Source organism: Ptychodera flava (genome assembly GCF_041260155.1).
Source record: "Ptychodera flava strain L36383 chromosome 3 unlocalized genomic scaffold, AS_Pfla_20210202 Scaffold_27__1_contigs__length_13241970_pilon, whole genome shotgun sequence".
Lineage (NCBI taxonomy): Eukaryota > Metazoa > Hemichordata > Enteropneusta > Ptychoderidae > Ptychodera > Ptychodera flava.
In genome coordinates, this window is record NW_027248281.1 from 7521963 (window position 1) to 7548618 (window position 26656).

Sequence of the window (26656 nt, forward strand, 5' to 3'; positions counted from 1 at the left end):
CAATGGCAATTAGGCACAAGCCATAACTATGAATTCGCTACCCTAACGCAAAATAACTCATTAAGACAGGTTTTTCCACAGCCTGAACATTTTAACCTTATCTCTGGCATTTGAATTTCCCTTTCAGATATAGAAGCCCTACAAGCAGAAGTATCCATTCAACGAGCAGCCTTTTGACTGCGAACATATCGCAACCTGAACATACAGCTGAACTCTTACATGACATTCTGTTTAAAATTTCAATTGCAGCCATTTCCAGCACAAGTTCAGAATCTGTGCATGTATGCTTGTGTCCTTTTGCATAGTTTTCATAGTTCAAAGTTTGTTCGTAATTATTTGTCTGGTGTACATACCTGGCACAAGCTGAAAGGAGTTAATGATGGTGCATTTCAAAGCATGGACCTTCGACTTACCTTATGTGGCCTTGACAAGACTATCGCAAATATTCCTCATCCTTGCCTTCCAATATTACCTCATCATTTGTTATCAACGCGGCGCTGCCTTGATCTCAGCTCTGAATTTGATCAGGCAATTCGGTCATGTATCACACTGTTTTTCTTTTCATTTCTACGCAAATCGAATGCTGTGCCTCCTCAATTCAAATTCAAACCTACTGAGCATTTGCGCCGTATGGATCATTCATTTACTAAGGAAGGTTTGATCATTCATGTGCAGTGGTCTAAAGCTAGGCAGACTCATCAGTTTGTGAATGCAATTCCAATTACTTGTATTTCTTATTCTGTTCTTTGTCCTATGATAGCCTACTCTCAGATGATCAGCAGTATCCCTGCTTCTGCTTCAAGCCAAGCCTATGTTTACCATGATCGCAAAGAGGCTCTTATCCTTCTTTCTGCTCATGCCTTAACTCGTAAATTTCAGGCTCTCATTTTGGCAATTGGCCGTTCCCCCTTGATTATTCTTTTCATAGCCTCAGGAGAGGTGGTGCTTCTCTGGCAGTGGCAGCAGGAGTTCAAGACCATCTTATCAAAATTAATGGTGACTGGCGTTCATCAGCCTACCACAGTTACATTCATCTTCCTGTCTCACAGCGTTTTAGCATTACAAAAGCCATGGCTAGTCTTTTGTAGTCTATTCTTTCTTCTTCTTTCATGTCCCCAGTTTCTCCTTCCTATAGATCCCCTCCTCTGTTTCTTTCCTTATCCTCCTTTTCATAGCTTGACATAATTCCTTCTGTCCCATTTATCCTTCCTCATTACACTCCTCCAGTTTTTTCTCGTTCCTTCCTCTTTTTTCTATCTGTCTGTACTTTCTCCCTCTCAGATCTTTGGCAGTGCTTTGCCATGGTGTGGGGTGCTAAGCCCTTTATTGTTACAGTAATAAAGCACCTTCTTTTTCTGCCAAGATCTCCCTTGTGTTGTCCATTAATTTTGTAAAATTTTAGACAGATATTGTCGCGCATTTGGTTAATGTATGGACTTGCATGACGTGTTGGCATAGCGCCCTCCGTAGTGCTTTTGGTGGCATTTATTACCCATGCTTCCTAGCATTATGTTTTCCGCTACTTTTGCGCTTTTTACAACCCACCCTTTCCTCGTTACCATGTTCTTTCTTCCGATTTCCTGTTACATGGTGTGGGGTGCTTAGCCCTTTATTATTACAGTAATAAAGCACCTCCTTTTTCTGCCAAGATCTCCCTTGTGTTGTTCATTAATTCCTGATGACTTATAATAGCCAGTTGTGAGATCATCGGACCAAGCTCAAAGAGGATGCCAGGGGTAATACAGAAAAAATAAGGCAATAGAGGACAGAATGATTTGGTTGATTGACCTCAAGCCCGAATATGTAGTTTACAAAGACGATCTAGCCCTTGCAAACAAAACTCAAGGGGTGCTGTATGCAGAAAGAGACGGAATACTAAGCCGCAACCCTGGTGGTGAACCCCCTGATGTAATTATTTTACTTGTCATTCTGTTTCGTTTACGTGTTGCCGGAATGGCTTGTTTTTGCGGTTTGATCGAGATTTGATGAATGTCAACCGCTGATACTGGCTGTATGTGCAGGTGGTGTGTAATTGTAGGATCATGGTCTAGGACTATTGTCACAGCACAGCGTCCACCGGATAAATAAATGTGCCAATTTTGTTCCAGTTGTTTCTGTTGACAAAGTCAAACATGGATAGAAATGTTTAGTTTCACAGAAAGATGCTTGAAAACAGATGCCGAATTTGTGCTGACAAGTTGTAAGATGATGTTACCAAGTGTGGAAAAATTCTACTGTCATCAGCGATAGGTGAATGTTTTGGCATACATTTACGTTAGGACGACGAAATTGTCCACCCAAATTTTATATGTAAACACTGCAAACGCACCTTGGACTATTTCAACACAGCAAAAGTTGCCGTAAGACGGTACACGCCAAAGACCACAGTGTAAGTTGCAATGTTTGCATCAAGTTAAGCAGGGTTGGTCGAAAAAAGTAGGTAAGAGGGGGTGGACGTGGAAATTTGAGTGGACCATCACCAGCCCAAAATTCTGGTAAGCTGACTGACTCTGAAGAAACTATGAGTGTAGACATTGAAGAACTATGCAACACCGTTCCAAGGCCACCAAAACACTACGATATAAGCTTGAGCTGAACCATGAGAGGTTCACAACATCCCTCTGTCAAGAATTGCTTTGTCCAATATGCAAAGATGTGACCGATGCATGTGTTCAGGTTTAATGTGATGGTCTTCATACATTTTGTTGTGAATGTATTTGTGAATGGTTTGTTAAGTCGTCCTCACATTTCTCGGGCTCGAACCCGATTGAAAACTAGCCATATATTCATGTCCTGTGTGTCGTGTACCTGTTTCTGTTCCTTCTATTTAAAGTGTTCCACTGCCGTTTTCCAATGTTTTGTCTGCTCTTGTTGTGTCCTTTGACAATGTTATGTAGGGGTGAACTGTCACAATACCTCTTGAACATCTGTCAAAACCATGCTCAACAGTGCAAGTACTCCTCATCAATATACTTGGATCATGATTACTGTAAAGTAATCAGTCCCATTGAAAAAGACATCCAGTAACCACAACAAATTACTTCAACTACCACAGAAACAGCTTCTGCTACATTGCTGGGCAACATGTGTGATTCAGGGGCACGAAAAAATTTGAAATGCTTGCCACTACAATGATCAAGAAAAAACTGAAAATGACAAGAGACAAAACTGTCAAATTTAAGACATGGGACAGGTAAGTAAAGTAATCTACACATAGCAATATTTTAAGGCATAATTTATTTCATAATACAGGATTTAATATTATGAACATCAATTCATAACAGCAATTATTGAATCACATTCCTTGTTAACTTTGTAACTTTGAATGGCTTTGTCAGTTGGACCAGCATTATGTCAATTAGGATGGTAGATTAAGTATTTTTATTGAGAGTGCAGACTGTAGCAAGTAGTATATTGTTTATTTTGAAAGGACAATAATCATACTGGGAAAATATTTTTTCATATTATTGTGTACCTGAAGCCACTTACTATGACACAGGACACAAGACCACTCAGGACCAGCACAGTGTGGAGCAAGTATACACTTGCTGAAAGCGCAGAGAGTGTTGCAGATCTCCGTCAGAGAGCTAGTGGCAGCACGTGTACGGGTTGGTGCAGATGTTCGCCGAATGAGGAAGAAAGATCGAGAGGCTGTTTTTAAATCTCTTGGGTTGATTTCGAATGCCCCATCAGGAGCTGGTCTTGAAAAGCGACTTTGGTGTTGAATAGTCAAACCTACAAAAATTACATAACGCTGTGTACATTTGTAAATCATTGAGTCAATGTCATCAGTATTTGTTCATTTTACATACAACTATGTAGGTGGATGGAATTGTCCTATTCAAAAAGAGAAGAGAGATAAAGAGCGTACTGATCAATTTAGGCTAGAGTTGATCTCACAGAAACTACCTTTTACATTTCCAGTGAGAGGTAGTAATGGGGTCAGACTGAGCGACGTTAGACTCGCATCATAAATATTAATCTTATTTTGCTTTTACTAGTACACTGAAACTTGTGCCCTGCAAGGAAATACCAACCAATGAGATATTGGTAAAGGTTGGAGGAGACCATGGTGGTGGGTCGATCAACTCTACATTTCAGATCCTAAATGTAGAAAAGCCAAATAGTGTTGAGTATACTGTGGTTTGGAATATTTTCCTTTCTAGTGATTGTGATAAGAATCTCCGCACAGCAATGGATGTAATTGCAGGGCACGCGACTGAACTTGGATGGTCACAAATGGAGGTAAGTTGGAGTGAAATTTGATGTAAGTGAAGGCAATTTGTCAGTAGGAATTTTGTGCATTTTGTATCAGCATTTTCCACTTGCAAAGATTTCCTGTGTTCTGGCATGCTTGTCTACATGGTACCCATACAATGTATGTGTAACATTATAGCCATTGTCAATGTTGACAAATTGGGCAGAGGGTGTGCCAGAACTTGGACTGCCAGAAATTTGAGAGTTTCAAATGTGTCCTCACATTCATAATCCTAGTTAAAAAGCCTATTTTTCTTTGTCCTCTGAATTAATTGTTTTACAACTGTGGCAAACAATGCAACTAAATGTCAGTAGTATGATGCCAGCCCTAAAAAGCTACGGATTTTATGGATTTTTTTGAAGTTGGCAAGTTTTTCACTGGGTTGGCTTTATCTGGACTGCTTTTAACCTCTTCCCTGGAAATCATAAATGTGTAGATTTGCAAGCATTGATAATGTCCAGTTCATCTGATATGCAAAGTTTACATGGCTTGCTTATGCTAGAGTAACTCGATGTCATGTCAATATAATTGACGAGACGTCAAAGACCTTGTTCTTTTATTTTAAAGAGCACATAAACTTTGACAGCTCTGTAAAATTACGAGGAATGCCTGTACTACCATTCTCCTATTATTTAGTCGGTACTAATATGAACCCGTACTTAGCATGTTAAAATACGAATTATATTTTCACTGTAACCAAACTACTTACAGCGACGCGTATGCGTAACGTTAGCTGGTATGCGTGACCTTCGTTGGTATGTTCATATACATGTAAAAACAGCTGAGCGAATAAGGCTGATGACACTCTGAAACGTCATTGTGATCATGGTCCAAATTGTGTGGTTTGCAGTCAGTTCACGTGCATTGCACTTAGGTACAAGAACAGTTGTATCAAACACACACAAACGAATTTATATGTTTTGCCGACACCTGTCATCTTTCGCGGCCGGACTCAATGCAGTTTTCATGTCGTCTTCATGCTGCAGATTACGGTCCCCTTTGACAGTGCATCATGATAGAACCGCTATACGACAAGTTTCCTGTCGACGAGTTCAAGTATGTAGATGGTGAATTACATCGTTTACAGCCATAAGGGAGCCACAAATATTCAACCGCACTGAAAATACTCGCGAGAGACAAGCTGCACATATTAACCGATTTGTACCTGTCAGTGAGATTCACAGGGCTTGATAGTGTCCAGTGCGGGTTTCGGATACAATGTAAAATACTAGGGGACGTTAAACTCACCTTAAGGTTCTTCAAAGAAGTTTAGTTCTATTATGGCAAGTCAGTAACGAAAATATACAAGCAGACGATGTAAATACATTTGAAATGTTTTATTCGTACAGCAACAAAGTCACGATCGAGTTACGACGTAACAGCTTACAGTGTACTCACTTCACATTTTCCCTAATCCATTCACAAATTCCTTTCAAAGATGGTAAATTCAGGATATTTGACGTCTGAGGACATGTAAAATTCTTGCAGATAAACAGACTGGTACGGCTATTAGATCCAATTGCATTCATAGGTGTCGCAGAGCTGCTTGCTCTAACTCCATACTCTCAGCTATTCATACTCGATTGTGTTTGAAATCGAACACTGGCACGGCGCGAGTATTTTGATCAAATTTTGGGCGGGCCTTATGAATTTCGCGAAGGGATGACGTTATGTTTCAAAACACGAAAACAGACTCATTTTACACACTCAAGCCTATTTGTACGTCCACCGCCATTTTAATTTCAAATAAGTCTTCTCCAAATTGGGAAACCCTGTGTCGACATCTTAATCTTAATATTTTTGGCTTTAAAAGTGTGCCATAAACCCTCCCTTGAAGTGTAATGGCCCAAAAGAGCGGAATAATAGTCGCGCCAGCGGCGTACTGACTACGCAGGTGCAGATTCATAATATACTATGCGAGTAACCGGAAGTGTACCCGACTTTCGTGGGCGCCGCCATGTTTTTTTTTAGTGCTTGTCAACAAAACAAATACGAAACGTGCAAAATATTATTTTATAACATGCCATTAATAAAATACATCTTTTTTATTAGCGAGTAATTATTATTATCCACCCTGTCACTGATACAAAATATCGTTACTATCACGCCTAAAAAAATAGTCGTGCATATGAGCGAGGATATTCGCAAAGACTGCTGGGATTGAATCTTAGAAAAGCACCCTCTGTGTCAATAACTATTTGCAAAATTTACCCGTTTTTAGAAGTAACGCTGGTTTTCAGCTTACAATATCGGAAGTTGGGCGGTACAGTTACTATTGCAACGTTAATGATTGCACAATACGTCCCTTATTGAACACAATAGGTAGTTATCATGGTAAAAATTGCCAATTATGATGAACTTTTTTACACATTACAGAAAATTTATACCTGCAGGGTCTACCATCGTGTACGTGAACTGTTTTCATCAGGGGGTAAACCGGTCATAGTTGTACAAACCTATAGCAAGTAACAATAAATTCTATTTTATCCTTTACGATTACTAAACATGAATCAATACAAATAATATTTCTAATCTTAAAGACGCCCTTTGGTTATAAATACCGGATTACATGAAAGTACGCTCATTATGCAAAGGGACGCCGTACGAGTAGCTTGAACTGAGAACTCCAGAGATTGGCTGTTTTGCGTGTTTTTTTATGAAAAATTATGAAATGGGAATGCTCTACAGTAGGGTGAATACCTTATTAATGCATAATGACTCCATATTTTTCGAACCGATATCATAAGTTTTCGGGCCAATTTTAGTGAGTAATTGTGCGTGACCAGTGAGAACGTCGACCAAGGGGACGCCGATGGGGATTTGAATATCACTGCCAATAAAAACCTTGTACAAAGTAAGGCACGAGTCAGCTTGTTGTGTACCTAATGCCGATTAGCATTCGCTTTATCTGCTAACATTGACTAGAAATAAATAAAAATATGTGCCAAGATTTCTAGTGTCGAAAGACGTGCGCCATAGTTTCTCACAGTTCATCATCCTAATCGTGTGTCCGATCCAGGCAGTCCCAATACTTTCGACAGAGTCGGAGTCGGACAGACGCATTGTCATTGCCAAACTAATGATGAATACTCAGAATGACAAATCAAGAAATGTTCAATACCCCGGCATAGCGGTACGGTATACGTGTATAGTTTCCCATGGAGTGTCGTTTGTACCTCCATGAGTCTTCTAATAAACAAATGTTTATTTGACTTCCTCTGTTTTGTTCTACCATCATTTCGAGCGTAAGACGTATTCATGTGTGCTATTGCCATCGATATTATGACGATAACCGACGTGATGCAGTTCCGATCTGGATATCGGTCAAAGTTCACAACGTACTTCTGAGAAATTTACGAGATTTCCTGTGGGCGTTTTGGAAATGAATCTGATTTTTGTACTATTTTGGTTCCAATGACAACAAAATCTCGCAACACAAATTGGCAAATAATGTAACACACGATAATCTGGGCTTGTTGCCTGACTTCCGACCGTCATCTTTGCCACATAACTTGGGCTTCAGAAAATATTCGTTTTATCCTTTTTCGACATAGATGTTTCAAAATTTAATGAAAAAACATATTAGTTATAAGAGTTTGAAATATTCGAGCGATGCAAATCGTGCTTTTTGCATACCAGTATATTGACTTGTAGTGGTAATTTGGTTGGTCGCGGACATCCGCATCAGGATCCCGATCAGTCTGCATCCGGCGCCAAGCGACAGACTGCTGGAATCTGTGAAATCTGTTCTCACCACGTACGGTGAAAACACCTCATGACAAAATGTACGTATTCCAGCGCGCCCATCGACGTTCGACGTGAATAGTTTATGTTTGTAAATCTACTAATATAGCTGTGTTTGACGCAAAACCATGAAAACGATACTATGTTGACAGGTTGGAGCACCCAGTAATGCGCGAACCTGGCATTGAAAACGCGGCTTTAACACCTGGCGCGACAGCAAGGGCTGAGCCTTAAAGAATATTATCAAGAAGTGATACGGTTGTCATTATTCCTTAGCAACCAACTTTTATAAGTACAGCAAGGAGAAAGCTAGGCGGATTTCAGTTGATTTCGTCGCTAATTTCGGAACGTCCATAAGAAAACAGTAGTAACCAAAGAATGCATGTATGACAAAGGGGTTATCACACGAAGTTTGGGCGGTACCGCGTCGTATTCTCGTGATGTGTCCGAATTTTAACTCGATGCGCAAATACGGACACATCACTCGAATAAGACGCGGAATCGCCCAAACCTCGTGTGAGAACCCCATATATATAAATATATATATATATATATATATATATATATATATATATATATATATATATATATTATATATATATATATATATATATATATATATATATATATATATGGGTGTATGTATTTATGTATGTATATATAAAAGAGACTGTCTCCTACTTACCCTGCTGATTAACGTGGAACACAATTGTTTGGCCGGCATATTCCTTAAGGTCACCGACAGCAGGTACTTTTTTACCGATATTTCCTGACGCATCCTTTTGTACATAGAGAATTACGTCTTCGTCTTTTCCCAATGTGAACATTTTCTGAATGTTATCTGTCAGATCAGTGATATCAGCATCAATGCCGAGAGCTACTCGCCTTCGTCTAATGGTATTTGCTCGTCCAACATAGATGACTACATCTGAAACAGTGATATGAGCAAAGCACTTTATCAGAACATATATTGCTCTCATATTTCTTAGCTGGATGGTGTGGCCTTCGTTCAATTAAAGACCGTACAAATATCAGCTGACTACCCAATAGTAAATTTGTGAAAGCTGTAAAAGGGCTTTTAAGTATTTTCTTTGTGTATCTTGAAGAAAAAGTAGGTGACTCCAGTGCCTTCAAGCCCCCCCCATTAAAGCAAATCTCTTTATATAGATTTATCTATCTATCTATCTATGTATCTATCTATCTATCTATCTATCTATCTATCTATCTCTCTCTCTCTCTCTCTCTCTCTCTCTCTCTCTCTCTCTCTCTCTCTCTCTCTATATATATATATATATATATATTCGAGGAAACTCAGGCTTCGGGGTATGAGCGATTTGATAAACTACTTTTACATGAAAACGTCAGTTTTTTGTACACTTTTAGAAAAATTATTACCATGGTACGTTCAAATATCATACATTGCTCTTCTCCATTTGTATTTTTCAGCATTTTTATATATTAGATCTCTGAGCCGCCCCCTTTTTCTTTTTCTACTGAGTCCATATATTGTGGAAACAGCCAGTAACGGCCATTTATGTGTTCGGGACAAGTCCTGCTATTCTGTGTACCTGAATAATTCTTTGTTTCGTATTCGGACCTCCCTATACAGATCGTTTTACTTCTCAACTATATGACGATAAATAGCACATTAAATGCCAGTTTGTGAAACACAGCACAGCATTGATGATAAGCTAACAGAGTTTTATTACGAGTAAAAAAGAAGCCCATAGGATCTGCACGTGTATGTAATAAGGTCAAAACGTCTCTAAAAAGCTGTTACAGTACAAAATTATGCTATGAATCCAAGTAAAGTAAAACATGACTACCACTACCAAAGTGCACGTTGGAGACTGTCCCTTAGTCAAGCAAGCGAAGTGAAAAGGGGCAGTTGATGACCTACAGCCAAGGTCAAGCACGGTTGAAATTTCTCCTGCAAGGCCGAACAAAATTCCCGAGTATTGGGGGTTAGGATGGAATCCAAGGCCCAAACGAAGGAAAAATGACTTGAAGTGACCGCAGCATGTAGAAATTGAACCAAGCAGACTCCGCGATTAGATTCAAGCAAGGCTTAGACGTTGATAAGAGCATAACTGGAGGGCCGCAGGCACTGGAAAAATGTATTTTCTGTGTGCTTTAAAAATGTAGACAGAGAGTTAACAGGGCAGATAGTGATTCCATTCCAAGTATGTGCAAAGTGATAAGTTGTTGAAATAAGTCTGTTTCACATCTCAAGTGGCAAGTTCACAAAACACACCTGTGTTAAACACAGATTAAACTTAATGAATACACCACATCGCATTGGAGAAAAACTAACTCAGTTTTATTACGAATAAAGTAGCAACCCACAGGAAACTGCAAGTGCATGTAATAACATCAAAACTTCTCTAGAAAGCTGTACAAAATCTAGAGTAAAACACGACTACCACTACATAAACCATACGTACGTGTGTCATGCTTTGCTCTGAATGCGCTCTTTTCGAAGCTAAACTTTCTCGTGTTTGTTGGAGGTTCTACGTTTCATTGCTGAACATCCTGTTTTTGAGTGTATATAGGTGTTATTCTTGTGATTTCTGGTACTATTTAGACGACTTTAGACATTTTTGGAGTGGTTTTCTTACTCGCAGGTAGCAAGCGTGTTTTATTGCTATACTATCATGCTTCGATGTGAATACTGTGGGGAAGTGACGTCAAGATTACCCTGCTGCCAGGATGATCTTCATCTATGCCCCAGTTGCAACAAAAAGCCTGTGATAAAGTTGACGACAATACTACGATACGCAGTGATGCAAAAATAGACAGAAGGAGCCAACTTAGCTCATCATTATTATCCATTATTTGGTGATTTGGTGATAATTATGTCAGTATTTGGCCTTTATTATGCAATTATTTGATCATTATTTGGATATTATCATGACATTATTAATGAACTTATTTGGTAATTTTGTTATTATGACATTATTCGGCATTGATGTCTTGATTTGGAACTTATCTTATAATTATTATGACATTATTTCATTAGGGGAAGGCTCCATTAACTTTGATGGTACCTGAAACCCGAGTTGCTGCCTGCCAACTCGGGTGACAAACAGAAGACTTTTAATCCCCAAGGTGTTAATTTTCCATTGTTGCGATTATCTTATCGAGCTGGTGCTATGATAGGAACGTCAGGGCTGTAACGACTCACTCAATACCACGGGCACACACATATGCTTGCACATGGAACTATGTTGACAGGAAAAAGTGAACTGCCCTTTTTCAATGCAAGTAATCCAGCTTATTCTTTAATTTAGGCTCTAAACTAAGTTTTAGAAATATGGTGAAACAAAATATCTTTCTTCGTTCATTTTCATTCAAGTTTCCTATTTTGGGACGCTTCACTTCAGTAACGCGCATTGATCATATGTGCAAAATGTGATCAGAACAGCATGGAACGTTCTTTCCACGTGGCGAGATTTTTCTTGCACTTGCAAACAATGTAACGAGTGAGTAAGGACTCCAGAGCCTGCGTATCCTGTGACATTACATCTCCTATAGAACGAATTTAAGTCAATGAATTGCTAGCCGGATCCGTCTATAAACAGTATGGCCATCGTACATATTATAAGAATGGAGAAATAGTACAGGCAGTTAACGAGGCCGGTCGGCAGACGGCACAATTTTCAGTGATTTAATTCACGGTATTAATTTCATAATAAAACGAATTCGCGAGCTTACCATTGATTTTTGGTGATATTGAATATAATTGAAAAAGAGAGCTAAATTCCAGTGTTCATGTTTGATAAAATTCCAAATTGACGACACCCAACGTCAACCTGTACGACACCGTATGTGTACAACACACCTGCAGTCGATTAGTCGATTGTGACACAGTAAGCTTACACATAATGCAATATCGGTCGACCCAGAGTCCCTCTATCCATGCATTTCTGCAGTTGTCTTTCCTATTCTGCTCAGTTAACAGACATGATTTCACAGAATATTACACAGAAAACATGTTTTATCATATTTTGAGGCACTGAATAATAGCATTGCAAGAGAAAGCGACGACAAATTTTCTGGTTCGATTCTAGCCGTTGCTTGTGCTACGTGCGTCAACACACTCGCAGCGATCAACCCCAGAAATTATCGCACACTATCATCATTTACGATGGGAGAAGGATCACGAAAAACAAACACTGGTTTCAGGATATGATAATTTCTGTCTTCGTGTCGTAGATAGACGCAGAGAACACTTAATAGAGCCAAAAACAGCGAAAATTCGAGAAAAGCGTACACACAATCGGGGACTGTGGCATGCAGGACAAACCCAAGCTACGCATTATCACGTGACTGCCCCTCGTATCGCGGTTTGGCTGTGCGGTCTAGGTGATTGACACCTTTTACAATAGGCGTTTCCAGACCGGTGGATAAATGGACTGTGGTCGACCTGAAATTTGACACTGTGATCGACGTAGCGCTTCAAAAGTACGAGAAATGAGACCAAGTAATTGTTTGTTTATTTAGATTGATCTAAAACCTCCGGCAACCAACAGACAAAGTCCTACTCTTTCGCAGAAAATCAATGATTTCAGGCGTAGACTCCCGCGTAGACTTTCCTTCCGCTTAAACCACGGCCCTCCACAAAACGCGATGTAGATCTATGATCGACTATGGATGGATTGACGTGGCGTTTCAAAACTATGAAAAATGAGACTCAGTAACTTTTGGTTGCTTTACATTTGATCAAAAACCTACCCATCAGACAAGGCCCAACTCTTACGCAGAAAACAAAAGCTCTGAAGCGTCGACTTTCTCTTCCGCGTTTGAGACTTTCTTCTCTTTCGCGTTTGAGAGAAACAAACGTCGGCTTTACGGAAATGGCGGCTATTGGTGGGCGTAAGTCAGTCCAATGGTAAGTTGCACCCGATGTGAACGTCGGAATAATTCGGGCTGTAGTCGGGAAAGCAAGGATGACCTCGAGAGCGATTCCCAGCGATTCCCAGTACGTACACGTTCGCAGATCGCGGTACTACAGGCTGGTAGTAGATAGTTCACCGCGTAAATTGCTAGATTACATATAGCCACATAGGCACTTCGGCTTGCAAGACAACAAATATCAAAATATTATTATCAAAACCAGAATTTCGGGGCTAGAGAGCGAAACATTGCTGAAAAGTAGCCGGCCAAAATACGGAAGTAGCCGGTCAATTTGGCCGGCATCCGGCTAAAAATGAACACGCGGATTCAAACAGAGAGGCTTGTTGCGATGGACAAGTAGCCTTTGGCTTTTGACCAGAAAAATAAGTGAGTGTTCATTGATAATTCAAAGACTGGATCCGTTGACACCAAAGTTTGCTCGTGACTTTCATTGCATTGCATGCACCTTTCCGCAATGTGAGTCTGAACTGAAATTGAAAGAGTACGTTTTAGTAAAAGTCCTGTTTTGTTGTGCTGATTTTCGCTACCGTACTTTCTTTTATAGGGATATAAACATTCATACAAAAATAGCTTTTCGTATGCAAAATCAGCGTACGTTAATTAACTGCTAGTATTGTTTAAACAGCATTTTATTTGAAAGGGATTCTATAGTACCATCGTGTTTGTAATCTCTTCATGCAATTTTATGATCTAAATGATGACCTCAGAGTAACAGCAAGTGCTGGACGGCACTTTTAACGCTGGTTGGAAATCCTGAGTGCCGGACAGGGGGGCCATCATCAAGTCAGGCGCCGACTGGTGTTGGCCATGCTAAAAGTAGTTCCGGCAGTGCCAATGTTTTGTTTACACTAAAAGATAATCTGTTCGCATCTGTTGACATAGAGATTAATCCTCTGATAACCAACTCGGGTTACTCGGGTACGTCCAAGTTAATGGAACGTTCCCCTCTTGAAGTAAAACACGACTACCACTACATAAACCATACGTACGTGTGTCATGCTTTGCTCTGAATGCGCTCTTTTCGAAGCTAAACTTTCTCGTGTTTGTTGGAGGTTCTACGTTTCATTGCTGAACATCCTGTTTTTGAGTGTATATAGGTGTTATTCTTGTGATTTCTGGTACTATTTAGACGACTTTAGACATTTTTGGAGTGGTTTTCTTACTCGCAGGTAGCAAGCGTGAACGCTAACAGACTGAGAGAGTAGCTTTACGTCACAAACAAGTGTTTTATTGCTATACTATCATGCTTCGATGTGAATACTGTGGGGAAGTGACGTCAAGATTACCCTGCTGCCAGGATGATCTTCATCTATGCCCCAGTTGCAACAAAAAGCCTGTGATAGAGTTGACGACAATACTAGGATACGCAGTGATGCAAAAATAGACAGAAGGAGCCAACGATCTAGAACGACAATGATTGGTGTCATAATCAATGAATTGTTATGCTTCATTTTGAACAAAATTTAACTGCAGACAACTGATATTTTAATCAAGCTTTGCAGAGAACAGTATGAGGAAGATCAGATTTAAAGTGTATTGGGTGAGAATACCGCCAAAATTATCTTGAAATCTTCATTTAAACTTAGCTCATCATTATTATTCCATTATTTGGTGATTTGGTGATAATTATGTCAGTATTTGGCCTTTATTATGCAATTATTTGATCATTATTTGGATATTATCATGACATTATTAATGAACTTATTTGGTAATTTTGTTATTATGACATTATTCGGCATTGATGTCTTGATTTGGAACTTATCTTATAATTATTATGACATTATTTGGTGATTTGGTCATTTTATGTCATTATTTGGTCTTTATTACGATATGATCTTTACATTATTATGAATTTATTATGTTAATTTGGTTCTATTGCCATTTTTCGGCATTGACGTACGTCTTAATTTGGAATTTATTTGATCATTATTATGCCATAATGTAGTGCTTTGGTCATTTTTATGACATTCTTTGGTCTTTATTGTGCGATTCTTGTCATGATAACGATATTATCTTGATATTATCTTGATATTATTTTGAAATTATTAAGTTAATTCAATTGTTTTGCCATTATTCGGAATTCATGTTTTGATGTTAAACTTATCTCATCATTACTATGCCATTATTTGGTGATTTGGCATATTTATGTCATTATTTGGTCTTTATTATGTGATTATCTGGTCATGGTAACGAAATTATCTTGCAATTATTTGACGTCCTTTATTATCTGAACTCATTATTTGATCTGCATTTGAACCCTACACAGAAATCATTGTACATGGAGATTCGCAATGGCGGCTGGTACGGTGGCGGTCCCCTCGCATAGAGAGAGAAAAGTGGGTTTGGGTACGTTTACAAGAGCAGCTCAGCACATCGCGTATCTAGAATAGTTGGGCGCGTGCTGGAAAACTCAGATCGATCACCATTTTTGATTAAAAATCGATTGTTTTAGGCGGAGGAACTGGGCGCTCCAAATCGGAAGCCAGCAGGATTGTTAGGCCGCGGGCTAGAGGGGGTCTACTTGAACCTCCCCCCCCCCCCCCGGATAAAAAACCTGTATTTTTGCAGAAGCCTTGGGATCCCTAGAATACAAAATGGAATTTAACAGAAAAAATACAGGGATGCAATAGCTGTTACGGTCATGTTTTGAAGGGCACCGCAAAATCACTATTTTGCAACACACATGCATTTTCGTCAAATCTATCTTCTTGTAAGTCATCTGCTGAGCTTATTTTTCAACATAACTTCATTTTTTGGTATCATTATAAAGGCAATTTATCCTCATTTAAGATGACAAATTGTACTATGCAAAACTTCTCCAGTTTTTTTGGGTTTTTTTGTGAAATATGACCAAACCTTACCCCGTACTCGAAAGCTTAACATTGCACATATAGTAAATCTCAAATTCTACCAATTTTTAGCTAGGCATGTTAAAAGATGCAATGTTTTGCATGAAATACGTTTTATTTGGTACAAGGACATGTAAGAAATATGAAATAGACTTTAAACAGGAAAAATATTTTAAGGGTACCGCAATATCACAGTGTTGCAGACTTGCATGCATTTTTGTTAAATCTGTCTTCCTATAAGTCATCTGCTGAGCTTGTTATTGATTATAACCTTACTTGTTAGGTATCATTAAAAAGATAATTTACTAGTTTTAAAGTGACATATTGTAACATGCAATATCTTGCATACTTTTCATGAAATACGACCAAAACTTACCCTATACTCCAAAGTTTACATTGAAAATTGCAGTCATAGCTAAAATCAAATTCTACCAATTTTTTTACCTGGACATATAAAATCAGGCAATTTTTTATGTTAAATCTATTTCATTCGGTTAAGGGTCATGTCAGAAATATAAAATAGACTTTTAACAGAAAAAATATTGGAATTCTGTAGTTGTAACAGTCAAAATCTCAGTATTTTTGACTCGCATGCATTTTTGTTGAATCTGTCTTCTTATAATTCATCTCCTGAGCTTCTTATTGAATATCATGTAAGTTGTTAGGTATTATTGGAAAGATAATTCATTAGTCTGTAAAATGACAATATCCAATATCTTGCATAGTTTTCATGAAATATGACCAAAACTTACCCCATACCCCAAAGTTTACATTGAAAACTACTGTCATAGCTAATATCAAATTCTAGCCATTTTTTACGTTGACACAAAAAAATTGGCAATGTTTTGTATTAAATCTATTTCATTTTGTACTGGACCATATCAGAAATATGAAATGGACTTTTTACAGAAAAAAAATTTGGGATTGTATAGCTGTAACATTCGTATTCTGAGGGGTACCGTAAAATCTCCATGACAGGAACTGCCAAGAGAATTTGACCGGTTAACTCAGCTGTTAAATTTATGCAGGAAATTACAATAACAATGCTTGGTCGAATGACGCAGTGCCTTGAGGGCGGGATCGCCAGTGCTATAGGGGGAGGAGTACTTTCCCGATGGTGATAAGTGGTGCGGATTACCGTCGCCTAGGTGACTGGCGTATACGCGTGCCAAAAGACACCTATGGTTAATTTCCTGTTGACCAGTCGGATGGCGGAATTGCAAATACCTGGACTGAACCATTTTGTTTTTTTGTCGGTGGTACTTTGACAATAAAAGTAAAGCTGCACACATATTGAGTTTATTGTCTTGTTTATGAGCGGCCAGTATTTGCAACAGCACAAATTATGTGCATTTGCCCTAGAAGAAATAATTTCGAATAAAACATCGCGAATGTAACCACATTCCTTAAGCTCAACGTACACTTAAGTGCCCCAAAGAAACATGGAATCGCCCGACTTTCGATTTAAGAGATGAGTTTTACCAAACCGCGTATACAGAAATTTAAAAGTAGCAGATGACTTTATTTTTAGAATCATAGACAGTATAGCGAGAACTGACTATGGTAGAAAAGAAGAGAAGAGTTCATTTTTCGCAAACTTTGTGAGGGCCAAAAAAGCGAAAATTAGGCCAAAAAAAAGAAATGTTTCTGGTCAGGCATTTCTTTAAAAAATGGTGCGGCGACGCGATTTTTTTTTCTCAAGGGATGGAGGAGGGTCAGTTTTATCGTTTTATCAATATAATAACATTTAAACTGTTCATGCCGTTACTGATCATGTGCCCCAAAGAATTTTCTCTTTCACTTCAGCCGTTTTGGTTTGGTGTTATAGTAATCAGTACGTAGTTTGCCGCAGCCGCCGGCCACAAACCAGGAAAAAAGGTGACCCGCTGTTGTTCAAGTGACGTGCGCGCTGACCAGAAAACATTTCCTTTTTTTGCTTTAATACTTGCGATATAAAAAAAAACATTGCGTGGTTTACATAATGAAATGTAAAACACCACTCCGCTCTATTCACACTCTTGAAACAAACTCGCAAATGCTTGCTTACCGACGAAATCGTTCATAAATGACTATATTTTCCAAGTTAATTTGAGAAAACAACCACAGAGGATGGCACATGAATCGCTATGTATATTCAAGTTTTTTATTATTGTTGGCATTAGTGAAGTGTGGCTGTATATCCGTATTTTATTAGGGTACTATGAAATACCGGCTGTGTTGACCATTATCACCTTTTTATGGTAGTGATACCACAATGGACAAATGGTAACAATACTGAACGAAAACCTAAATTATCTGCTTGTCAACCCATTTTGTGTCAGTGCCGCCGGTCACGCGCACCACCCAAAAGTTTGACCGTCACTTAACACTTTCACCGCGGGAGGGCGCATTCTGCGCCAACGGCCAGACTGCGGGAGGCGCGTAAACGCGCCAAGAACGTACGCGTTTATATGCGTTCGATATACGTTGACTTTGTCTGATCTACATCATGTTTGTTGACTATTTCCTCAAGCCTAGCGTAGCGTACGAGGTAGAGGTCAAACCTAAATGAGCATGCGCGTCAAATTTGTAAACAAATGCCGCCATACTCGGTCATTTCTTCGCCGTGATTTGTAAGGATCGTGTGATCGGTTGTTGTTTTTCTGTCAGAGAGTATTTAAAAATGGCGACGCAGGCACAGTTTAACAACGACTAAGCCCTTGAGCATGTTTTTCTGGACAGTGATGGTGGAATTGTTACTGATTTTGAAACTGAACTCGACGGAGATAGCGGAAGTCAAATTTCAAATTACAACTCTAATACCAAACTTGAACATGTTCCAGAACCAGTTGAGCAAAGACAGAGATTGCTAGCAAGACAGGCAGGTAGGCCAGCTGAGCGTGCTGAGAGAAAAGTGCGACAAAGGGCCGGTGACCGACGTCACAAACGTTGATGGGGTATCCTGTGGAGGTTGTATGACACCAATCTAGTCAATGACAATTACAATCGGACTTGCTACCAGTATATAAGCTTATATATAATATAGCTCTCTTTTGAATGTCGGATGATACCTGTTATTCGAAGATGAACTTGTAATAAATATGCATATTAACCTCATTTATGTGGAATATGTTTTAGAGTATGTTTCCCTCCTACTGAATTTGAGTTAATAAAACGTATGTAGTACTTTTTAAAGTGTTACGCTGAAAAAATACATTTATATATTGAAATAACAAAAAATGCAACATTTTTTGATTTTTTTGTAAAATCCAATATGGCCGCCACGATCACGTGATCTTCTAGGTGTGTCACATGACTTTTTGTGCATTTTTATGATGCTCTGTCATATTGCAATACTCACTGAAAAAATTGTCCCGAATACTCTTATAATTACAAAGATACAGCTCATGCATGTAAATCAATATTTATAAGGCCATATTTCCATAGAAAACTACGCACAGGAATGCACGTATAAAAATTAATTACGCAGTGAAAGTGTTAATATCGAACAGTATTCAAAGAAACGGTCCTACTAATTACTGCCCGTCCCTGCCCGTCATTCTTCTAGCACTGCCCGTCAAGAAATTGGCCTATACAATACAGTAATAGGTCGATATCTTAATAAACCCCAACATTTACTTGTGATGTAAACTCATAAAATCATAGTCCAGGCCCCCAAACCATCGATTTACGATCTGATAGTTATGCTGCTGAAGCTGATATTCACCGGCGGTTGCCTGTGTGCGTACATGGACAGTCTGCATAGCCCTCGAATATGGTCTCGATTTTGATCAAACTTACAATTTAGGAGTATATATCAAAACTGATACATGTTTTATTTTTTCACTTGGATTCACAAAAAGGTTCGCCCCGGTTTTCATTCTTGGCCCAGGAATTCCATCTACCCACCATTTGCAGAGTAGTAAGCTTATGGTGCATGTATACTTGATGCGCCGGTGCGATTCAATGATAAACCTGTATATCCGATCGAAAGTCAACAATTTTGCGGATCGGACTATGATTTTATATTTTACAAGTTTATATAAAAAGTATAAGGCGCGGGGTATTATATATTGACTGATTACTGTAGCTATAAATAGGCTACATTCGGGACGGGCACCGACGGGCAGTAATTAGTAGGAAAAACAGGTGGTTTTCACCGTGGGCAGAACTCAGTGCAATGACACTGAACTTTAATAGTAAGCCTCTCACCTTGAAAGTAATACTGTAGGTGAAACGGGGACTTCAAACGCACCATGGTACAAACAACACCACAAGTGAAACATACCCATAGAAATACACACGTTCCTACGTTGTGCCCACCCGGGCCACGCGATTAAAATATGACCGATACTGCTGGATAGTGTTAATTGGGTTGGTAAACAGTCAATTAATAGTTTAATTGACTACCTGGGTGATTTGCAGGTCAAAAAGACAAAAGCCCCCAAAGATATTGACAGCTGGCCAGGGATTACCATGAATACGTAATGATTCTTCACTACGCAGAAATCGCGTTCTCAAGCCCTTCTTAGCCGGTCAAATTCTCTTAGCAGTTCCTGGCATGTCTGTATTCCTGACTCGCATGCATTTTTGTGAAATATGTCTTCTTATAAGTCCTGCGGAGCTTGTTATTGAATATAACCTGGCCTGTAAGGTTTTATTAGAAAGGTAATTTACTAGTCTTTAAAGTGACATATTGTAATACGCAATATCTTCTATAGTTTTCATGAACTATGACCAAAATTTACCCCATACCCCAGTCAGATCTTTTGTAGCACTGACCATTTCCTTCTGATACGGTCGAAACCATCGTTTGTTTCACGCGTCCATCAATGTTAGACATAACACAGCCTTGAAGTTATCAACATACAGACTTTATTCTGCAAGTTCTGTGGTCAGACAACAAATTCTACATCTGTGGTGTCCACTGTCGCCGTTACAGGGCCCGTGAAATTGCTGTCCGCCAGTTGCGCACTTTTAATTCTATGTTCAACCAAAAAACTTCCACACTGAACCTATTTTTTATCGTGAATACTGATATTCGTCCCAGACAAAGCTGCGATTCTAACAAAGATATTCGCGTGCAGCTTAAAGGGCATTTAGTGTATCAGTAACTGAATGATTTTACTATCAAAATGTCAACGATTGAAAGTTTAAATCAACGAATATTAATTTGTCAGAATAGAGAGAACAGTGGACTGACATTAAACAACTACATAAACAATTATATCGATGACGTAATGTTCTGAGTCCGTACTTGACAGCGTGAGAACGTAGATATCAGCGACAAATCATTTTGCGTTATGTAAATTTAACTTTGAATGCTCATTGAAACAAACAAAATTGCACGGCTCAATTTTGGCCGTAACACGCTGCTCCCCAAATGCGTCCTTAGGGGTAAGCATTTCCAAAGTATTACAATACTTTCAATGAACTATGAACAAACAACAAAAATTTAGATGTATGAATTTAGTTTTGAACAAGAAATGTTTAAATTTGGATATAAACACTTGCAACAGTTAGCAACGAACTGTGACTGTCTCAAGTCTGAAAGAAAGGTGTACTGTTTATCAGTTCTCTTCCCTTGCAACTTCTAGTAGGCAGATCTTCGCTACAGGTCTGCATACGTTGTCCGCATACGCAGTTTTCACGTCAACCGATCTCACAGCTCCATCTTTGGTATGGAAAACCCTCTTTACTCGAGCCAATGGCCAATGCATTCGAGGCTGTGATTCAGCAAAGAGGATAACCACATCACCAACCTGGATGTTTCGTTTTCTGGAGATCCACTTTGAACGATTTATGAAAGTAGGGAGATACTCTTGAACCCAACGGCGCAAAAAACTCATTTACCACAAACACTACGGCCCAAAAGTATGCCTCAGTGTACGGTATTCCGCGAAGCATTATTTCTATGGAACAGCGCTTTCAGCCGGTCGCTATTGACAACGGTGAACATTGTATCAATTTATTTTCAATAGATTATCGATCGAAAATCTGTTTGGGTGCCGCTCGTGCCGGGCGCTCGTGTGTTGCGGTCACGTCATAAACATTTCCACGATTACCCGTATATTGACTTATACACTTTAACATCAAGGTATCCGTTGGTTTCCTGTACTGAAAGTATATCGATGACACTTTTTCAGTTTTGGTGATAGTTTTACGTCCGTTTCAGCACATTTTGGCGCAGTTCAGTGTAGTTTGGCGCCATTGTGAACGGGGAACTACACGCGAGTGAGTGAGACAACAATGTAACAACTTCGGACAAAAGAATATCGATCGATAACGTTCACTGCATGATTACAGTGGAGACTCTGTGCCGGTTCGCCTCTGTTCTGTGTTATTTTTGCAGTTTACTGGAATTTTTATGGTTGATATTCGCCAAAATTTGGTGTAAATTACAACAACCTGACAGGTATTTGATCTGTACAATTTAAGAGACGCTAACCGATTAAAATGCGTCAATATAAGACCCTGATTCTGCATATGCAAACGCCGTAAGATCGCCATTTTATTGAGGGCAAGAGCAAAAATTCAGCGATCGAAAAAATAAAATGCAACTAAAACATGTTTCGTCGAGAAATTCAAAAAACTAAAACAACAGGAATTTTGTATATAAATCAAAGAAACACTGTGCCATTTTTCACTATCATTGGTTCAAAATTGAGAAATTTGAACGAGCGAGAGTTGTACGGTCTGTTCAGTACATTAAACGCCATTGTTTTCTATGGGAAATCGAGCTGATTAGACACATCGTAAAATGAAAATACATCTGAAAAAACCGTTGGTTTAACTTTTTCATTTCGCTGTTATTTTTTATAATATTTGGTATGACAGATATCATGAAGGTAACTAAAACTCTATGGTTTTATTTTTTTGAGTTTCCCTCTTATTTTTATGACATGACGAGTTGAAGATCGTTTTGCTGTTGACTGTGTTTTTACGTAATTTTGCATATGGCTGTTATCGCTTACGTATTTTTGGAATTCCCATGTGAAATTCTTCCCAAAATATTATAATTGTAAGGGCAGCATATACGGGAAATATGACCTGTTACTCTTTCATTAATATTTAGCTGTGCAGCAAGGAAATACGGCGAAATTTTCAACATGACGCGGGAGGTGAAATTTACTCTCTGAACGCGCACTCCACGTATGTGTGGCAAAAATTCGGGACGCTAATACCGTACTAAATGGGGCGCCTTTGGGCCGTAGTGAATTGCACATGTCTCCAGCGTTTTCTATAGGCATCCCTAGTACCAAAAACACCTGATGGCGACATATGGCCTTCACCAGGACGCAACAGGTCATTTGGTGTCAATGCAGGCGCGTCTCTACTATCATCTGATACAACTGTAAGTGGACGACTATTTACCACATTCTCTACTTCTGCAAATATTGTATCCAGTCTTTCATCATCCAATACTTGATTTCTTAGCAAGGATACTAGGATGGATCGCACAGTGCGAATTTCTCGCTCCCAGACTCCTCCCATATGTGAGGCAGTGGGTGGGTTGAATTCCCATTCTATCTCACGCATTAACAATTCTTGTCTAGTGCTGTTACTGTCATTCCTTTTCTTGATAGATTCTCTCAGTTCTTTATTCCCTCCAACAAAGTTACTGCCATTATCCGAGCGGATCTTCTTTGGTTTACCTCTCCTAGCAATAAACCTAATTAAGGCATTGATAAATGAATCTCCATCCATGGAATGCAGCTTTTCGATACGAATTGCTCTCATGGTCAAACATGTGAACAGACATCCGTATCTTTTCTCTTGTGACCGTCCTCTTTTCACAAAATATGGTCCAAAACAATCAACTCCTGTGTACGTGAAGGGGGTACATTGTGGAGTGACTCTGTCAACTGGTAGATCTGCCATTCTTTGCTTTTGCAAGACTCCCTTTAGATGCCTGCAGACGACACATCCTCGCAAGATCCTTTTCATCAATGGTCTCGCCCGAGGAATCCAATACTTCTGACGGAGCATAGCCATTACAAATTCTCGACCACAATGATGAGATTCCCACACATAAACATTTCTGACCAAAAGCTCCGCAATATGATGATCTCTTGGAATGATAACTGGATGTTTCGCTGCGTCTGCTATTGGCGCCCTTTCTAATCTTCCTTTGATTTTCAGCAAGCCATCTGCATCATAGAATGGCTCCAAGCTGTATAGACAACTTTTCTTGGTAATTGGCTTTCCCAATTTCAGACATTGTATCTCTGAAGCGTAATTTATTTTCTGGATATACGCAATGATAGCTTTCTCAGTAGCCACTATCTGTGCCACAGTAAAAGAAACCGTTTCATTTTTGGTTTCCCACAGCTTAACCATCGATAAAATCTTCCACACTACAGCCTTAAGAAGCCGGAACCATTCAGAGTAGTAATGCAGCAGTTGATTTGCTGGGTCTTCTAATTTACTAGTGCAGTGCATGCTTTAGTTTCCCTTTTCACCTCACTATCACTGTCCAACATAGTTGGGCTGTATACTGGCACTAAGGGCCAACTATGCTGATTCCTCCACATGAACTTAGGACCCTCATGCCATCTACGTCTCTCCAACATAGTTTTTGCTGTTAAACCCCTTGAAGCATCATCAGCTGGGTTATCTTTGGAGCTTACATATCGCCACTGTGATGGGTTTGAACCGTCATGGATTATAGCAAGCCTGTTTGCTACAAAGGTTTGAAACCTTTTGGTCTTACTCCAGATGTAATGAAGAATGGTTGTGCTGTCAGTCCAGAATACTGATTCCTCTAAAGACATCCGAAGCTTGCCTCTGAGCAGACTGTCCATCCTTACAGCTGTCACCGCCGCGCACAACCTCAGTCTTGGAACTGTTATCTGATGTATGGGAGCTAACCTTGATTTGGCCATCACAAGAGCACAATGTACTTTCTTTACGGCGTTTTCTATTCTTAAGTAAGAAACAACACCATAGGCATCTTCTAAAGCATCACCAAAATGATGTAGTTGCCTATGCGTCACTACGCCAAATCCTTCTGGTATCAGACACCGTGGTACCTTTAACTTCTCCAATTCAGGCAATTCCATCAGCCATGTTTTCCACTTCTGGGAGTTAACAGGGTCGATATCATCATCCCAGTCCTTTCCACGTTTACACACTTTCTGAAATATATTCTATGCCTGAAGCACATAAGGACATACAAATCCTAGTGGGTCATATACGGAACTGGTAATTCTCAGAAGTCCACGACGAGTGAAGACCGGAACCTTTTGACGTATTTTGATACCAAACATATCAGTTTCAGTATCCCAGTGAGTACCCAATGCACGCTCCACTGGCAAAGTATCTCTGTCTAAATCAAGATTCTTTACCTTCTTGGCTCGATCTTCAGGTGGCACAGATTGTATGACCTTCTTCCTATTAGAGGACCACTTTGTCAGACGGAAACCTCCCTTGAATAGTAACTCACTCAGACTGACTATCGTTTGTTCAGCCTCGTCATCTGAATCCAACGACCCAAGATAGTCATCGACATAAAAATCTTTGTTCACTGAGTCTATCACTTTAGGGGCAAAGTCTTGCATATAGTCTTCTGCTGTCCTCCTAAGAGCAAAACTGGCACAGCTTGGACTCCAAACACCTCCAAATAGGTGAACTGTCATTCTGAAAACTTCTAGTTCAGCACCAATCTGTCCATCTTTCCACCACAGAAATCGCAAGACATCTCTATGTTTGTTGGGTACTTTCACTTGAAGAAACATGCCTTCTATGTCTCCCATGAAAGCGACAGGCTTTTCCCTAAAGCGCAATAGTACTCCTATCAAGTTATTGGTAAGATCAGGACCCTGAAGTACTTGCTTATTCAGGGAAGTTCCTTCATATTCTGCTGTGCAATAAAAAACAATCTGAAACTTATCTGGCTTATCAGGATGAACCACATTATGGTGCGGCAAATACCACTCATATCCTTCTTGTTGATTTATCTGATCTTGAGATACTCGCTCTGCATAACCTTTGTCAATTAGCTCATGAATACCTTGTTTGTACTTCTGATGTAGTTCTTTGTCCTTTGCCAGTCTTTTCCCCAGACTCTGTAGTCTCCTTTCTGATAGTTTCCAATTGTTAGGCAATCTTGATGTCGAGTCTGTAAATGGAATATCCAAATAATAATGACCGTCCCTCATGGAAACAGACTCATTCCAAATCTTTATTGCCCTCTTTTCATCTTGCGAAGGTTGTGGTTTTGACTTGGCTAGAATTGGCCCACTATATAACTTCTGAAACTGCTCCACCTGAGATTCCAAATGGTCATCTTTACTTTTCAAATCTGCCTTAATGAAGTTGCTCCCTACAAACTCATCTGCTGATCTTGCAATAGGTCCATTTACCATCCAACCCAGAACAGTTCTGATTGCATAAGGCTCATCAAGTCGGCCACACCTAACCTCTAATGGGATGAGTGAGTGGGGCAGGAACATCTTGACCAATGAGAATTGATATATTGTTTAAATCATCTTGATGTAACTTGAGATCTCGCAAGTGACTCCATTTGGCAATATCACCATTCACCACATTTCCCTTCAATGTCGGAAATGACCGTATGGCATAAACTCTAGGCAGATCGATCATCTTGTGTGTTTTACACCGACCTGCTGTTGAAGTAACTTCTAACTGCACACTGACAGCAGCAACAGTCTTGTTTTCTCCAAGAGTTTCCAAGGACAAAGCAGTTTCTTGACCCTTTAACTGCAATTGTTCTGCTAAAGCGACTGAACAAAATGTTCTGTTACTACCAGAATCTATGAGTGCTCGTGTCTTGATAAACTTGTCTTGTCCCTTTCCTCTGACATAGACTGGCAAAGTAGGTAGAGCTGTCTTCGCTGAAAGTGTATCACACTCTGATTGCCGAGAAGCATAGCTTTGTGCTTCTTCC

At 39.4% G+C, this 26656-nt stretch overlaps 2 protein-coding genes across 2 annotated transcripts; both read right to left on the minus strand.

Annotated features, from left to right (window-relative positions):
- Window positions 1-3814: 3814 nt before the first annotated feature.
- On the minus strand, window positions 3815-24809 carry LOC139126214 (uncharacterized). The gene is made up of 4 exons (XM_070692261.1): window positions 24210-24809; window positions 23016-24033; window positions 8688-8930; window positions 3815-3837 (listed from the first exon to the last, which is right to left on the minus strand). Exons 1-4 carry the CDS (start codon window positions 24807-24809, stop codon window positions 3815-3817), a joined length of 1884 nt encoding a protein of 627 aa, XP_070548362.1.
- An 87-nt stretch (window positions 24810-24896) lies between these two features.
- Window positions 24897-26201, minus strand: LOC139126215 (uncharacterized). Its single transcript, XM_070692262.1, has one exon. It carries the CDS (start codon window positions 26199-26201, stop codon window positions 24897-24899), a length of 1305 nt encoding a protein of 434 aa, XP_070548363.1.
- Between the last annotated feature and the right edge of the window lie 455 nt (window positions 26202-26656).

What these genes read in the sequence shown, in the direction of transcription:
- LOC139126215 (XM_070692262.1), bottom strand. Translation starts at nt 26,201, where the DNA reads ATGTTCCTGCCCCACTCACTCATCCCATTAGAGGTTAGGTGTGGCCGA.
- LOC139126214 (XM_070692261.1), bottom strand. Translation starts at nt 24,809, where the DNA reads ATGGAATTGCCTGAATTGGAGAAGTTAAAGGTACCACGGTGTCTGATA. An exon ending in TGTTGGACAGTGATAGTGAG is followed by an intron (nt 24,034 to 24,209) that starts GTGAAAAGGGAA and finishes ACTGTGGCACAG; the next exon opens with ATAGTGGCTACTGAGAAAGC. An exon ending in GTTCCACGTTAATCAGCAGG is followed by an intron (nt 3,838 to 8,687) that starts GTAAGTAGGAGA and finishes CTTTTTGAATAG; the next exon opens with GACAATTCCATCCACCTACA.